Here is an 18593-nt window from a genome sequence, read left to right as displayed (position 1 = left end):
CTACAGCTTCAAAGCAACTTTCCCAATATTAGCCAGACTTAATATAGAAATGAACATGGTTTTATTTTTCAAATGTCAGAAGATGTTTCTAGCTCATGATCAGTTGGAAATGTAAGACAACTGATGAGCTAAAACTGATCTTTCTGTCCAGTTCCCTTATTGATCTGTCCTTTTCAGATGACCGCAGGAGTTGAAAGTACATCGCAAATCAATCAAGACAAACAGATTAGTGAGGTCATTTTAATTACAGAAAACAAGGAACTCCCAGGACACCTCAGTACATGACTATGTATGTAAAGAGATGCAGTTATTGATAAGTATGGTTTCAGTGACACAAAACCTAATGACACGACTGTACTGAAAAGCATCTGATGAATAACGAAAGGGTCTCGATTGTTACCTTATAGAGGGCAGAGGCAGATGCAGAGGCCACTACAAACGTTATGCCGATAACAGAGTGACTGTGAAAGCCATCAGCGTAGGTCAGCATCACGATTCCAGCGATGGCCAGAATGGCAGCAACAATCTTGTAACAGAACAAAATAAAGGTCATTGCGTTCACATTGTGTTATGTCAAACAGCACAAATATTGCCTGTAGAAAGAGAGAGAGAAAGAGGTTTTGAGACATTTTAAATATAGCAGGGTTAGTGCAAAACGATCTAGACAATAATTTCTCATGTTTTAGGGAAATTATGAATGTGATCAATACAGCCACTTAATTAGATATAGACTGTATATAACAGATATAATCATATATCATATATGGGGAAGTCGTGGCCTAATGGTTAGAGAGTCGGACTCCCAATCGAAGGGTTGTGATTTCGAGTCCCGGGCCAGCAGGAATTGTGGGTGGGGGGAGTGCATGTACAGTTCTCTCTCCATCTTCAATACAACGACTTAGGTGCCCTTGAGCAAGGCATCGAACCCCCAACTGCTCCCTGGGTGCTGCAGCATAAATGGCTGCCCACTGCTCCGGGCGTGTGTTCACAGTGTGTGTGTGTTCACTGCTCTGTGTGTGTGCACTTTGGATGGGTTAAATGCAGAGCACAAATTCTGAGTATGGGTTACCATACTTGGCTGAATGTCACTTTCACTTTTCACTTTATATATGACTACTTTTCATGGAGAACAGATCATGTCCTTCAGAGAATATTGATGATAGAAGTAAAAAAAATTGATTATCAAACTCTTTCATTTTTATCATAAACCTTTCTTGTTATTTCTCTTTTCACACAGATAATGAGAATTCAAGGAAGTATGACTCTAGCATTACATATGATGAAACAGGCCTGCTTCATGCATGCTTTATGTCTGTGTGTGTGTTTGTGTGTGTGTGTGTGCATGTGCGTGTGTGTGTGTGTGTGCATTTGTTTGCATGTGTGCCCACTGCCCAAATGAAAAATGTTTCCAGAGCGTAGCTGAACTGAGTGCAGTACAGAAACATTATGAGGGTGTCAGAAAGACTGATTACTCCCACCCAACGTCTCTCCTGAACAGCTTTCCTCTAGTGCTCTTTTCCTGCTCTGCCTTTTGTCTTGGCCCGGCTCACTCTGTTCTGTGTCCTCTGTTTGCAGGATTGTGGTTGTGCATTTATATTGTTATATTCATATTACTTTACCATCATCTTACCAGGAAAACATAGAAATACACAAGTGAATATCATGAAACATCTCCATATTTCACCATAAACATCACAAGCAAGAAATAAGAAATTGATTTATATAAATATGGAACACCATAACTCAAAGAAAGGAGGGAAAATGTTAAGCTGGAGGTCATTTTTAGTTTCTGTTACACACAGAGATGTTACATACAGTATCTGAACTGTATCATGAACGGAACACTCTCTTTAAATCACGTGAGCTAATGTTCTCTCTGTCATCTTATCATGTTCTCTAGATGAAAACCCACTTAACTTCTACTGCGCCATGGACGTCCAAACACCCTGACTCACCAAAACCTGTCCAGCACTGCAGTGCCCGTGTGTGTGTGTGTGTTTGTGTGAAAGAGAGTGGAACAGGAATTCAAAGAGACAGAGAAAATGTTACACAGCACTTTGGTTCCTTTGAGCTGAGAAAAGAAAAATGGGAACAGGAAGTAGGAGAAAGGAGGAACGCAAAGGAAGAATACAGGAAAAGGTGATTGTAAAAGCAAAGTATTGTACAGTGATGGCACTGCTGACTCATGGGATTACACAGATAGATATATCACTTTGGCGATTACTTACTGTGAAAAAAATCATCAATATTTAGAGTTTTATTCATCTATTCAACAATCCATTCATCCGTCCACTCATTCACTCACCCTGACGCCCATGAAGCGATCCCGCAGCACGATCCAGGACAAGAGAAAGACGAAGGCCTTGTTACAGCAGAAGAGGGCCGATACATCGGTGCTGTTGATCTTTCTCAGAGCCTGAAGGTAAAGGTAGTTCGTCATAATCCACAGTAGGCCGAAAGGGGCCACTTTAGTGAAGAACACCTTTGCCGTCAGTCCATCGTCCCCGAAGAACCGACAACACTCTCTGAAATATCACAGAGACAAAAAATGTATTCATTGTCCTCCGCACATAATGCACATTCAATCTGTCTTATGTACATTAGGCTACCATTCAAAACTAAAGGGTCAGTCGATTTAAAGGGGAAATTAACACTTTTATTCAGCAAGGATAAATTAAATTCATAAAAAGTGACAGTTGTAGAGCTTTTTTCGATCTTAAAGTGTTTTTCAAAAATTGAGATTTTCAAATTTCTAATATGGATTCATATTTTGGAATCGTTACTGACACTTCTTATGGAAAGTGTGTCCTTTATTTTCTTTGAAACTCCTATTTATTTTTAATCATCACTGTTAGTAACGCAGAGTAACGCAATTTCAAGTCTCTGTATGTATGTGCTGAACATGTGGAAGAATTGACAATGAAGCAGACTTGACTTATTTTATATTTAGAAAGGTTTTAATACTGAAGTGCAGTTTAAAACAAACAGAAAATGCATTTGTTTTATTTTAAAATGTCTCAGTGTAACCACTAGAGTTTAAGGGGCAGGGTCTTATAGAAAAAGGTGCAGTCAGTTTTGGGATCTAAGACGTGACTCATTCAGAGCTGGATGTTACTACTATGAGAAACTATAAAAAGAAGAGATTTCTGAGTTGAGTGAACTCAAAGTGAGCGTGTGCTTGCAGCGTGAGAAGACGGCGTAATGGGTGGCTCCACTGGCTCATGGATTGTGCTCCTGATGATGGGTTTTTTCATAAGTGTTACATCGTGTCTTTGGAATCGGTGAGTATTCAATAATGTTTCACATTAACATAAACTCAAAAAATGCACTTAAGTAGACTGAAATCTCACTTTGGTAATCTGTTTAATGTGTTTTGAATAATTCATATGGTTTGCAAATCTTCGTTTGCATCGGGCATTCATTTTTTGAACTGAAGCGTTTGGATTACAACTGTGGAGATTTGATTGATTGGTTGTTGTGTTTAAGTGTTGATTTGCTGGAATTGATTCATTTCGAAAAAAGAAAAGAAACAATGGGCAAAAGAGTTTAGCTTTATCAATTAAATTCTTGTGGCTTTCCTGAAAAGAAAAGATCTGCAGCTAGGCAAGTGGATTTACACTGGAACTGTAGTCACATTTTGAGGCAGTATTATCACTTTAAGTGTAATCTGAGATCTAATAACTACTGTTTAATAAGTTGGTAAATCATTCATGAATTTAAGCCATAACATTGGTGAAAAGGCTACACAGTAAATACATTTCCATAAAAAATATTAAGCAGTTTCTAATGTAATAAGAAATTGTGATGAGCACAACGTCAGTGTATTAGAATGATTTCTGAGGATCATGTGACATTGAAGACTGGTAATAAATTACATTCAAAAATACAAACAGAAAAGAGCTGTTTTACATTGTAATATTTCACAATATTATTGTTTTTATTGCATTTTTGGTCATTTATTTGCAGTTCTGATAAGAAACTTTTGAATGTTAGTGTATTACAAAAAAAAAATCAGTAAATGCTTCTTCGTACTTTGTTATATGGATCTCAGGCTCAAAATGAGTACTCATCATTTTACTGCACTTTCAAACCCTTTCTCTTTAAAAAAAAAAAGAGAAAGGGAAGAACATTTTTTGTTCCCTCAGTGAAAATGTTCAGTCTCGAGTAGGACATGATCTGATGAAAAATACAAACAGTGCTTGCTTTTACTTTCCATCATGGCCATTACACTCAGAGTGGTCCTCAGTTCACCTCCATGTGGGATAATGAACTGTAAATACAACTGAGAGTAAAAAGTAAAATAAAGAAATTACTCAAGCTTTCATTTCAATTGCTTGAACTGTGTCCTTATGTGACACTTTGTATCTTGAAGATCCCATGTCTGTTAGCTTTTAAGCCATCAATAAGTGAAAATAAACAATTTCTCAAAGCTCAAATAACTTGTGGTGTCAGATGGCATTTTCCCACCCGTCAGTTTCTGTGCTTGACAAATATATGACTGTCTGAACATATCAGTTCAATTATATTTTCCAGTCTTCAATGTCTTGGAGTTACAAGTAACTGCAGTGCTTCCAAATCATGGAAAGAGAGAAATTAAGCATGGCCTCCATCTATATGCTGCTTAAAACGGGAAATTGGACTAAACCATTTCATTCAGGAAAGAGGGTCCTTTATTCTTTTTACTTGTTTCAGTGATTTAATTGCCAATTAGTTCAATTTTGGTAACTTTTTTATGTAAATATTGTGAGTATTATTCACAACTGGTTATGGTGGTATTTCACTACTGGTTATGTGACAAATAAAATGCTGCAGTATGTTTACTTATTGTTCCTCAGTGGTATGAATTATATTTTAAAGTGCCCCTATTATAGATTTTTTTAAATTACCTTTCATGCAGTGTGTAACACAGCTTTACGTGAATGAAAACATCCTGCAAAGTTTTAAATCTGAAAGTGCCTCATGTATAAAGTTATGGTCTATCAAAATAAATCATTAAAACTCGTCGTTTTTAAATGTCAACATGAAACATTAGCATACTGCTCCTTCAACTTGTTGGTCTTTTAGCGGTGGTTGGTCTGAATGATAATGCAAATTTATTCCTTGTCACTAGGTGCTGCTTTTAGAGCGGTAAAATAGCTGTTTCCCCAGTAATGCTGTACACAGAGCAGCACTGTGCTCACAAACGCTGCTTTATCAGGCATTATGAAATGGAAATGAAACCAGTCGGTCCAGTTAATTTTTGACCATGCATGCATGTCAATCTGTTGTTTGAGACTCCAAAACTAAAGTATAATCCTTTCATTACCCTTAATATGAGCACTTTAAAGTTGAAAAACCTACATGATTATCAATCTGTCCTGTCATCTTACTGAATTTAGTTATGGATAGATCTATGGTTTATTTCAGTGGTTCCCAACCCTGGTCCTGGAGGCACCCAAACACTGTGTGTGATGCAAAACGTGCAGTGTTGGGGTGCCTCCAGGACCAGGGTTGGGAACCACTGGTTTATTTAATAGAATTGTCATTCTGAAACCAACAAAACAATGTTGTTCAAGGAAAATGCCCTTTAAATCACATTTGCATTATTATGCAGTCAGAGGTCCATTTACTTAAATCCAAAGTCTCTGTATAGTTTACTACATTTCATGGTTGGCTGACAATCACTATTTAAGGTCAGCATATTGGCTGATCCTCACAGACTTTGTACTCCACAGCTGGTTTTTACACTTTAAATGCTGTACTGCAGTGCGGCTAATATTGTTTTCTCCTGTATGATAAATTGCTTGGGCTTTTCCACATTTTCCACAAAAGTATTTGCTAAGTGATTAAATTAAAAGAAGCACTTCCCCAGAAACTACCGTTTTATTACTTTGGCCTTCTTAGACAGAGCAGTAAGATATTTTTCAACAATGACTGAATGAGCAATGAGCCTGCTTAGTATTCAGCACATAGAAGATTGATGGAGAAACCCGGAATGGACAAACTGTCCGTGCATTAAGCTACAGCATGGAATTTCCTCAGTGTCCCCCTCAAGAGAAAGGTATTTCACTAAACCAATTCATCAGATGTCTGTGCTGCTCAGCCAAAACAGTTGCATATTTCAGCTGTACTACATTTTAATATTTTGCTTTGCTCCAGAACCTAATAAGATGTCTATTCTCCACCAAGAAGGCAATCCCAGAGTACACTGCTGGATAAACACAATCTCACGGGACCTGATTCTTACCTAAACCTCTGTTTTGGCGTCTGTCTCTCAGGACTCTTGCACAGATGGCCGATGTAATACAGAGGAAAGAAGAGGCAGTTCCACGTTGTGGCGAACCACGTAAGAGTGAACGGTGCGTCGTACTGCTTGAAGGTCAGCTTGGCCAGCTGGGTGGAGCCTGCCCATGACGAGCACACGCATATCACCATGGCCACGCCCCATATTGCTTTTCGCACTTGGACGGCTGTCACTCGCACACAGCAGTTTAATCTCTGCTTCCCTGCCCCTGACTCCGCCCCTGCTCCGGCCACCATCGCCTGTCCATCGGCAGTGCCCACGATGTTCTCCCTCGGCCGGTCCTCCCCTATAAGTAAACAAAATGACATCAGTTGCTGATTTATGAGCTATTTTATTTGCATTTTTTTTTATTATGGATTAAAAATTGCTATGAAAAACAGCAGATTCCACTATTACAGAGAAGTACATTGAACGTTTTCAGTGATGCAGTACAAATTTGGATGCAGTATCTACAACTGAAGGTACTCTTGTTGTAAATATCATATTTTCACATTTTTGGGCTCTAATTACATGTCTTTCAATTGGGTCATTTTAACTTTTGTATTTTTTAAATTTATTTATTTATTTATTTTTTGCATGTGACAGTTTAATCTTAGAGCTTCAAAAGATGGAGAGACTAAAAAGTGTGGATTTTTATTTTGATATCTTTATTTTATATGTATTTGCATTACATTAGGCTATAGATATGATAAAATTGTAAAAAGAAATATATATTTTTTTATCTGCACTACTGTTCAGAAGTCGGTAAAAATTGTTTAAATGTTTTTGAAAGAAGTCTCTTATTTGATAATTCATCAGATCAAAAATTCTGTAAAACCGTAATATTGTGAAATGTAATTACAATAAAAATATTTTCTATTTTATTAAGTAATTTATTTCTGTGATTCCAAAGTTGAATTTTCAGCATTATTACTTTGGTCTTCAGTGTCACATGGTTCTTTAGAAATCAATCAATAAATACATAAAAACTTCATTTTTGATTAGTAATATGCATTGATAAGAACTTTATTTGGACAACTTCAAACGCGATTTTCTCAGTATTTAGCTTTTTTTGCACCCTCAGATTCCAGATCTCGGCAAAATATTATCCGATCCTAATCAACCATACATCAATGGAAAGCTTATTTATTACTTATTTTATGATGTATAAATCTAAAAAAAAAGACACTTAAGAGGTTTAAGTTTTTGTGGTCCAGGGTTACACACACATATATATAAGACCAAAAAACACTTTATTGTACACACCTCAAACTTTTAAATGCATTTAAAATGTCTGTCTTTAAGAGTATTTTCTTGTTCCAGAATTAATTTTTTCTTTCATTAGAAAATTCCCTCAAATGACATGATAGATGCCTAATCCATTGACTTCCCAACAATGCCTCTCACCAACATTCCCTGAAACATCCAAGAGGAAATCAATAGCACAGTTTATTAATTCAGTGCAGTAAATCTTTTAAAGCGTCAGGGGTAAATACTTGAAAACCAAGAATATTTTATAATACAGAAACTCTGAATGCAATCTGTCTGCAGTCTCTCAAGAACTGCTGTGCTATTGTTCAGATCAGATAAGCACATCTCAAGCCCACCATCCATTCATAAATGCTCTTAATGGCTCTTAGTAGCCCTTCATCTATTCACACGCAGAACAAATGAGTGGAGCAATTACCCTGGCTGCGTCTGGTGGAGGATTCGATCTGTTTATCCATAAAGAGAACAAAGTGCATCCTTAGTACTGAAGCATCTGAATAACATACTTAAATTAACTAAAAGGCTATTCAGAAGCAGTGTTGGATAAGTTACTCCAAAAATGTAATTAATTACTAGTTACTAATTACATATTCAACAGTGTAATTAGGTTACTGTACATATTACTCTCTCCAAAAAGTATTTAATTACTTAATACTAATTTACTAATTACTTTTGAAATGCTTTATCAACCTCAACACCTTACTGACACAAGGACAGACATGAAAGAGTTATTTTAATTCTTTCAAATAAATAACAGGTACTGTAACTGCATAAATTATTCACTTTAGATTAGGGTCCAATTCTCACTATTAACTAACTATTAACAGTAGTGAATAAGGTCTTACAGAATAAGGCATTAATGTGTGCTTTTTAAGTAATAATAAACAGCCAAAATCCCAGTAATATTCATGCTAATAACCAACTAGTTAATAGTGATATTTGGACACTCAAGTCATACCAATATTCTAATTAATTTACCAAAGTATTTAAAGTGAGAAGGGAACATAAAAACATGCATTTTAAGGTTAGACTTTTTGATGTTAAATCCAGTATTGTATTGTATATAAATGTTCTGCAGCCTATTAACAGTATTAAGTTCAATTGATGGGGTATATCCTGAAGTACAGAAGATGTATTAGGATCCATATCACAAACTCTAAGAAACTCTTTGAACCAACTCAATTATTTGCTGGTGTTATAAGATTCGTTGTTTCTGTAGAGCCCTGATTATATCTCTATATATAGTTCATCAGTCCTCTGAAGCAAATTTGTAGCCTTCATGTACCTGCACCACTATAGGGAAGTGCCTAGAGAAGCCTTCAACATCCACTAACAGTTTGTACATCGATAGATCTGTTTCTGTTGACAGAAGTTACAGTTTCCATACAGAAGGAATCAAATAACCCACAGTCAAATAACACCACCCACATGAGGTTGTATGTGTAAGCCGACACTATAGTGTACACTATTCTGTTTTCACACACACTCGCTGTGGAGGCTGTTGTCATATCCACCACAGTAAATGTAATTTTTTTCCTCCCAAAGATAGTTAGTTACTTTTTTGCTCAACCTTACATTTGAGTTTAATGCAATACTATTTCATTTTATTTTGAAAATTAGAATAGCAAATGTTTTATTATTTTTTTTTTATAAGAGCACTGAATCTTTATGGGAAATCCAAAGAGCCAAAACTTCCATGAGGAGTATTTTACATGTCAGACTATTCAAGGGACACAATCTCAAACCTCTTTTAAATGACCCGTGTAATGCAAACCACTCAAAGGTGTGTGCATGGCTGTGTGAAGCTGCCCTTGAATACAAAAGCAAGCTGTCACTGCACTCTGCCAGCACTGTATATGTTTTCAAACCTACGCACTGTTTCCTGTCCCCTCATAATGAACTGATACTACCACTGGGTATTTAACATGTGGGTAAATATCTGAAAGCAGTGAACGAGTGTAGTATCCATGGAGACTGCTAATCAGTATAATGCAGATAGATATCTCTGGAGACACATGCTCACAAATATGTGCGGTACTTGATACACAAGCTCAGCAGAAATCATAAAGAAATTAATTCTGTGGAGAAGTGAAAGAAAAGATAAGTAAATAAATATCAATATAAATAATAATAATAATTAATATTATTCTAAGTAATAATAATAAATAATAAAATAAAATATATTTTTGTATAAATAATTTTTAGTATTTATAATAATACTAATACATACAGTCGGCATCTAGTCATAGCTGGGGGCGTGGCGAGGGCGGAGTCAGCGTGGGGGAAAACACTGCGAACATCGTGTGTACTTGAATGACAAAAATGCTCATATTGAGTGCTCATTCCCAGAGATGGGAATGTTCATATCGTTCATATAGTTCATATTGATATTTGATTCATTTTACAGCCCTAATGTAGATGTATTCATTTAAAAAATAGCCAAATTCCATGACGCTCTGCTTTATATAGTCAGTTCCATTTGTGACTGGATTCTGCAATTCAATCGTTTCGCAAACAGAGACGGGGTGAATTTATGAATGAAAGTGTAAAAGTTCTGACACAAAACTAAGTTGTTATGTGTCCACACGCTTTTTTTAAGTGGGTTTATGTTCGACACAAGGCTAACATTAAATAGTTTTGCTTAAGGTAGAAAGATAAGGCTAATTATATATACATGCCACTTTCTGAAACAACCTAAAACAGTTTTGATAGCATTAATAATGAACACAATGTTAACGTAGCCTGCCTGTGATGAAATGCCGACTGCACACACACACACACATGCTTAGTCTTGGGATTTCCACCACTTCCCTTGTTCATCCTCACAACTTATTGCTTGTAGCCATTTTGCCCTCCTATCCGGTTCTGTATGTTTATTAGGAAGAATGCAGAACTTCAATTCATAATTTGTTAGTTTATTGGAGGTACAGAAAACGACACAGCAACTCTTCAGCATGATTGTCCCGTGTATTTCAATTGGCGCCAATGTTTTCCCCCACGAGCTAAATTCACATCACGTGACCAACCGTCTGTATAGCTAGATCATCAAACTCTGGCATGCAGGACCAATCAACTCCTACACCAAAGAAGACCAAGCTAAGCACTTTTCAGCCAAGAGCAGCCTTTTCAACCAAAAGCAGATCTACATTCATTAACTCAAACATGATACATGTGATTCACCTGCAACAAAGAGATCCTTACATGACTCCTTTTACCATATTATCATCAATGAAGTGTTCTCCACCAGAGAAAACTTGCATGCAAGAATATTCTGTGTAATTAACAGTAAGAGAAGGTACTTGACTTCAGAAGAACATCTTCAGCAGGACTGATGGAGTCTGAATCAGAAGTATTTGACCTTCATAGCAATTTAAATTGATTAAAAGGTTCTCACGGAAATCTTCGGATTTTATTTCTAAAAGACTAAGTTATGTGAATGGCCATTTACATTTTTTACCATCAGAATGAGATCATTCAGCGGACTGCAAGAAGTTACTTGGGAGGACAGTGAAAAATTTCATATAAAAAATTTGAAAAGCATTGGAAATACTTCCAAAATTGTACAAATATGATATAATTATTACATTTATTTTATAAAGCCACTCAATATTTTTCTCAAATGGACAGCCTCTTAATGCTGGTTCATCAGAAAGAATCAACAATTTTGGGGGTCCTTGGTATCAAAAAGTTTGAAAAACTCAATTCCTATTGGACTCTATAGAGTCCCTAAATCCAAAACTAGCATTGCCATTTGTTGTTTTTTTTATGCCTGAACACTTCTGAACAGGTTATTTTGAAGGCATCATAGCTTCAAGTAACAGTTCTTCTTTTAGACAGGGAAGATTAAAATCTGTCTGCGCTAGAGGCTTGACGCTGAACCAGGCCTGTGAGTGTTTCTCACAAAAAGCTTTTCAAAATGAATCGACGTGTCAAGTGGAACTCAGACAAAGTGCATCGGCAATGAGGGCAGCGGTCAGAGCTCAAAGTCTCTAAATGCCACGAAAGTTCATTCTCAAAGACGTGACAGATTTGAATCAGAACCTCTGTGACCCAGACTCAGCAAAAACTGACACAGTGAGCATCAGGGAATGTCATTTGGTAGGTGCTGGTATAATGAGCACACAATCTGAACCCATGAGCAATGGAAAAATATTAAGATTTAATGAGTTATCTTTCACTCTTTTTCATGCGTTAGCCAAAATATGCCTTCAGCTTACAATGTCAAGTCTTAGAAAAGCTTTAGACACTTAAAATGTTCTCCATGCTAAAAAAGAAATGGTTCTGTTCACTTAAAAGGTTATTTGGGGAGCCAAGCATGGTTCTTCTATGGCATCATTGTGAAAATTCTCTTTTGGAACCTTAAAAAATACACATGTACTCAAAATGAAATATTTAACTAGTTGCCAAGGAAATATTTCTAATTTCCATTTAGTTAAAAGTGATGTTCTGAAAAATGTATGAAAGTCTGTTTCTGGGAATTAAGGAATTAAAAAATTAAAAAGGTACTTGTGACCTTTAATCTCACAATTTAGACTTCAGTTTAGTTCAGTTTTCTCAGAACTGTGAGGTTACATTTAAAGGTTATATCTCACATTCAGAATTGTGAGATATAAGCTCTTTCTTTCTTGGAATTCTGAGTTTACATATACAGTGTTTACATATACTATGGTGAAAGGCCAATCGGTTCTAACTCTGATGTCCCACCATGTTTCAGAAACCCTCCACCTTCCCCAGCTCCACCTGTATATATATATATATATATATATATATATATATATATATATATATATATACATAAAAAAGAGCCTTTTTCCCTGCTGATTTCTGCCTCCTTTAGAATGAATCTGTAAGCTCTATACGTAGCCTTTTGTAGCTTTCTTCCCTCCTATGTTTGTCTCTGCAGTGCAGATCTCATTTGATGATAACTGCCAGTTCTTTGTAGTGCCAACTCTGCACTAAGCTCAAGCAGCATGAAAGAGTACAGTCTCCTCTCTCACACACAGAGCAGGTCCATGTTATTTTGTAATGGCATCATGAGCGTGTCTGGGACATCGACACATGACTTCAAACAGTTGGAGATGAAATATGAATGTGTTGCCATCTGGGTGACGGTGGTACAGCTCTGCAGTGCAGCATCCCATGGATTCTGGGAACAGTTCGGTTTTTAGAGGATTTCCCTAGCTGCGTAATGTGTCCTTGAAGGAATGTACCATGTTACATGCAAGTTAAGCTCTGCTGAAAGAATTAGAGGCATGCTGTCGGTTATACAGAAATACTGACTCTTGCAGATATATATGGAATTTTTACAATATACAGTATTTGCAATGATTTTCTTGGGGATATCAAACTGAGCAACACTGAATATTTGAATGATTTAAATTTGCTTTTTATTTTGCATTGTCTCTATAATTGGTTTGAATAATTCAGGCCACATATAATAGGCCACAGTTGTACTGAATATTGTTTAATGACTGAAAAATACAGAGAAACTTGTTCTTCAGCTATTTCACATAAAAGAACACTACTGTTCAAAATTTGGTTTTGGATTTTTTTTTTTTTTTTTTTTTGCAATATTACTTTTCAATATGTCAATATGATTATTATTATTATTTTGCTGTTATTTGTTATAATAAACACAACCTTCATTGAGCTTAAGAGCCTTAAAAAAAAAAAAAATAATAAAAAAAAATAAAATAAAAAAAAAAATATATATATATATATATATATATATATATATAAATCAATAAATCAATCTTACCAACCACAAACACTGCTTTCGTTAAAATCAACAGTCACATTAACCTGCATTTAACAAAATATATTTTCTATTATTTTATAAATATATTTTCTGATTATTTTATAATCATTAGTTAGCCTCTTTTGTCTCCCATTATACATCAAAATGCAAGTACTATTTTGCATGTTTTTAATTTGGTGTACACTTCTCCATTCCAGCCATCCAGAACTGCTAAGAGTGACAGATGCTTTGCTGCAGCATGATAAAGGCCCTCACAAATTACCATTAATTTATGCTGACACCACCCATTTGTTTTATAACTCATTGTTTAGGATCTGCAGCAGTGCTGATCCAAGTTTGTAAAGAAGACAATCTTTCCACTTGCAAATAAAGGAAAGCATTATTCAGCAATATACAGCAAGACATGACTTAAAAGATACACTTAAACACACTGTAACAGTATGTCCAAACATTCTGAACATGGTCACACCATATCTCTCTTTATGCAGATATTTCAGTTCATTTTGATATTAACTTGATTTTGAGAATGTGGATTGGCTGGCAAATACACACAATACTGACAAGACCTGTGTGTGTGTGTGTGTGTGTGTGTGTGTGTGTGTTGGTGCAGCAGGTCAGTGAACCCTGTAGTGTCCAGCTAGAAGAACAGATGCCCGGGATGTCACACTCTGTTGTGACCCTGCTCACGGCTCATGGACATGACAAAGAGAAGAATAACCCTGCCAGTTGCCCACTGTGTGTGTGTGTGTGTGTGTGTGTGTGTGTGTGTGTGATTGTGATTGTGTATTGCAGGACTGAGCATCAGAGGCATCTAAGTGGGCAGTAGTGTGGATTTTAGATTCACTAAATCATTCTGTCTATCACAACCCCTCTCTGTCCCCTTCTCTACCGCAGCCTATAGATCCTGCAGAAGAAGGAACGCAGTTTAACAGACTGGAGTCATGCCAGCGTTCCTGCTCTAGATCAATACATAATAGATTGACCGTAAGTCCCCTGCTAAATCTAATTGATGAGCTTGTGCTGCAGGTGTCTCCCCAAGCAGAGCTTTCCAAACTAATGTCCTGACAGTGTGAAGTGCCTAAGAAATCTGACAGTGAGCTTGCAGTTTTCGACTTAAATATACAATACTAATCCAACTCAGTCTGTAAACACTGAGACAAGTGTGCAAAAACCCATCAATAAAATGCTGCCTTGCTAGATGTATAAAGTCCTCTTCTTGTAAATAAGTAGCACTTCAGGAGAATTCATTTGTAGAGCTAGAAAAAAAATTACTAAAATAACAAACAAAACACATGGACGCATTTTAAAGAAAGAAAGAAAGTCAAGCCTCAAGGTGAAGTAAATATAGAAAAACCCCAGTAGTTGGTGACAAGTGACTTTTTGACTGAAATTATCAAACTGATTTGTTCAAACAGGCCTACACAGATTCATTTTAGTAAGTAATTTAATCATTCACTCAAAACATTTGTTCAAAATAAAAATCGGTGAATCTGTGTCACTCTAAGATGTGCGGTTAATTGCGGTTTTATAGTGTTATACCAATAAATATGATCTGCAATTACAACGTTTATTTTATTTAAAGGGGGGGTGAAATGCTATTTCATGCATACTGAGTTTTTTACACTGTTAAAGAGTTGGATTCCCATGCTAAACATGGACAAAGTTTCAAAAATTAAGTTGTACGTTTGAAGGAGTAATTTTGTTCCAAAAAAACCTCTTCCGGTTTGTCACAAGTTTCGGAAAGTTTTTTTCGAGTATGGCTCTGTGTGACGTTAGATGGAGCAGAATTTCCTTATATGGGTCCTAAGGCACGTCTGCCGGAAGAGCGCGCGCTCCCGTATAGAAGAGCACTGAGAGGCTGAGCACAGGCATTCATATTCAGAGCGAGAGCGTCGCGAAAAGTCACAAAAGAAGTGTGTTTTTGGTTGCCAGGGCAAGACAACCCTGCACAGATTACCAAAAGAGAAACAGCATTAAGGGACCAGTGGATGGAGTTTATTTTTACAGAGCATCAACGGAGTTGCGCAAGAGTTTTTGTTTGTTCCCTGCATTTCGAAGATGCTTGTTTTACAAACAAGGCCCAGTTTGACGCCGGATTTGCACATCGTTTATTTCTTAAGGATAATGCAATCCCAACGAAAAAGGGTCACGATCTTGTGTTGGAACCGCAGGCGGTGGGTAAAACTGCTTCAAATATCTCTGTGTTGTTAACTTAGCTATCAGCGCGTAAGCACATCAAGTAAACAACATGCGATGTTGTCATCAAACTGCACTTTCCACATGTACAGCTTAAAAAAAAAAAAAAAAAAAAGACGACATAAAGTGGAACTTAGTCATTTTCCAAAACCGCTAAGCAAATATATACAGTTTTAGTACATACCACATAGAGACGCCTTTGCTGATGCTGCTCTTGTTAAATTTCAGCCTCTGGATCTGTGTCACAGCTTCCAAACGCTCTCAACGCAAAAGCCTACTGGCGCTCGTGATTCTTTAGCTCCGCCCACACGTCACGCCTCCAGGCGCTCGTGTTTTTCCGGGAAAAATCGGTACAGACTATCTTTCTCTTATAAATATAATAAAAATAAAGACTTTTTGGAGTTATGAAGGATGCAGTACTACTCTATAGGTACTCAAGATTAACAGGATATTGAGTGAAAACGAGCATTTCACCCCCCCTTTAAAAACATGCATTGGCCTATATTTTACTGATGGAATAAAAATCTGTCTGATGATATATAATGAATAATAATTTCACCAAGACAAGACTTTCTTAATGTCTTTGTTCTGTAATTCACACAAGAAAACATCCGAAATGAAGCTCAGGTGAGATCTCTCCCCCTCACTAGTGCTCTAAACAAGAGACAAAAGCACCCTTTCCACTCACGCAAAACGCCTCTTAGTCACGCAAAACACCTATTAGTCTGGATTACGTGCATTCAAACACAAACATATCACAACCAACACGCGAAAGTTATTCTTAGACTGAAGCTCTGTATCAAACTGATTGATGTCAGATGGAAAAAACAGAGATGTTTTGTGCCACGGCTGACAGCTGTGAAATATATTTGATTAAAATGCTTCAATTAAATGGCTAGATATGTACCAAAAAACAACTTAAAAGGGCCCACTGGCTTCCAAACAGGGACACAGGGTTCTTACAAAAGCCAAGATGTGAACAGGAAGAGTTTGGCAGTGAAGGTGCGTGAGTCACATCAGTGTAATGACTCACTGCAGGTTTATTACAGACTCTTACTTCTGCCACCCTGCATTAGATTTAGCGGAGGATTGGCTCAGGTTTACAGATTCCTAGGGCTTAACAATCAAGCTGAAATGAATCTCAGTGGTTTTTTAACAAGTAAAACAAAAACATCCTGCTTTGATTAAAACTGAAGTTGGTGATATCTGGATATACAGGGCTCCAAATGTGAAGATGACAAGAAAGATGTACGACAGTGATCTAAAATGTGGTCGGGAAAACCAGTGTCCAGTGTTTCTTGCAAACAAAAACACCTAGTGTCCAATTTGCAAATAAATTACTCCGTTTCTCACTAACTAGTCAGTCAAAATAATTCACTGTTTAATGAACTGAATATGACTCAGTCAGCCAGTGAATCTCTCACACATGTTTATAAATGGTTTGTTAGACTTGAGGCCTGATATAATTCAAATTAAATCGAAGATATGACGTCATTCTGATCAAAATCAGTCCGAAACTAAGTTTGTTTTGAGTTTGTTTCGGCAGTTCGAAAACAGCTGGTCAAAGCAAACTTTCTGGGGGAGTTTGTTTTGGTTCCTAAACACCTCTAAGCTTCCATTGGTTCGTGGCGGTTACGCAAGTCAGTGGGTGTTTTCTGAAACCTTCTTTGATGTGCAATTTTTTTTTTCCAGGCTCGCTTCTCATTCTATGGAGGTCTGCGCATCTCCTGAATACAATGGAGTGTAGAATAGTTGAGCTGGCACAAATATATCCGCACCTGAATGATGGCTCGCGGAGAGACTTTAAAGATTCAGAGAAAGCATTTAATTCCTAGAAAGAAATTGCAACGAGTTGTCCAAAAAGCGATGTAGAGAAACATCCGAGACAAGTTTTCTAAAGCCATGAAAAGAAAAAAAGGAAAGAGTAAAGTTATAAAGTAGCAAAGAACCAAATACATGTGTTTCAAATAAATGTTACACCATGCTGCTGCTGCTGTTCTTTTAATAAGTGAATTTAAAGGCTAGTCTACAATAAATGAAATGTCAAACGAATATACAATAATAAAACTTTATTGTTATCCAAAGTAAATCATGACACCACATAAAAAGGTGTAACAATTTATTCAGTTTAATAAAATAAATGAACACTGCTCAAATAAAGTAACAAAATGACTCCAATATTGTTTTTCTACATCATGCAAGTTTTCAGACTATGAGACATTCACACTTCCCATAAAGGACTGATTATGGAAATGGAAAGGTTCTCTTGTATTGAAAACATGATACTTGACTCTGAACTGCTGCTAATCATTTTTCTTGGAATGTTTGGAAACAGTATACCATCGCTTAGCCTTTTCAAACTTCTTTTTGCCCCAAATGAAGAACAAACTTTGTTTTAAGTATAACGGGGCCTTTACTTTCAACCATTTACTGACTGGTTATTAATAACAAATGCGTAGATACCTTTTCACAACAGTCACAGTTTGTGTTATAAATTAATTATAGTATTGTAAAAGGATATTTTACAAAAATGTTGATGAACAAGGTTCAATTGTAATGTTCAGTCAACCGTAAGGGGTTTGGCCAAATGTCAAACAGGTTTCTATAGGCTGGACAAAGAAATGGTCTTGCCCCTGAACTTGTGCTATTTTTTTGAGCCAATATAAAAGCACAGCAGCATTAACTTTTTGGGGAAATCAACCTGCAACTGTTTATTTGAAGATTCCTTTGTAAAGTATTAAAGTGGGATATGAGAAAGATTATTACATCTTAAAAATGACTTGTTTCATTTTTTCTGTAAAGGAAGCTTAAAGGAATCTCAAAAGGTCCAACAGATCTCTGAACTGCCAACTTAAAGCTTTTAATAATCATAGAAGCTGACAGAATTTGGCTGCAGGCGGACCTAAACCACTGCAACAGTATGAGTAGACCGCTGGGTCTGAGCCAGAGCTAAAACCAAAGACCAATGAGTGTTTAACATCCCACTTCATTCACCATATTACACATAAAAATACTTTAGAGTACAGCAGCTTCTGTCTTTTCTACCTCAGCCTCTGAACCAGACCCTTTGAAAATGCAGAAACCATATATATGCACACATATAAATGC

General features: G+C 36.5%; 1 protein-coding gene across 2 annotated transcripts in view; it reads right to left on the bottom strand.

Annotated features, from left to right (window-relative positions):
* LOC113092388 (putative thiamine transporter SLC35F3) overlaps positions 1-18593 on the bottom strand; it is a 47147-nt gene that overhangs the window by 3208 nt on the left and 25346 nt on the right. For both annotated transcript variants that reach the window (XM_026257978.1, XM_026257979.1), the window contains 3 exons: positions 6227-6569; positions 2306-2525; positions 401-526 (listed from right to left, as the gene is read on the bottom strand). In XM_026257978.1, coding sequence (XP_026113763.1) covers positions 401-526; positions 2306-2525; positions 6227-6569 — 689 coding nt within the window. The remainder of the gene's footprint in view (positions 1-400; positions 527-2305; positions 2526-6226; positions 6570-18593) is intronic.

Source organism: Carassius auratus, unplaced genomic scaffold (genome assembly GCF_003368295.1).
Source record: "Carassius auratus strain Wakin unplaced genomic scaffold, ASM336829v1 scaf_tig00214575, whole genome shotgun sequence".
Taxonomy (NCBI): Eukaryota; Metazoa; Chordata; class Actinopteri; order Cypriniformes; family Cyprinidae; genus Carassius; species Carassius auratus.
This window is presented reverse-complemented; position numbering and strand designations above follow the sequence as displayed.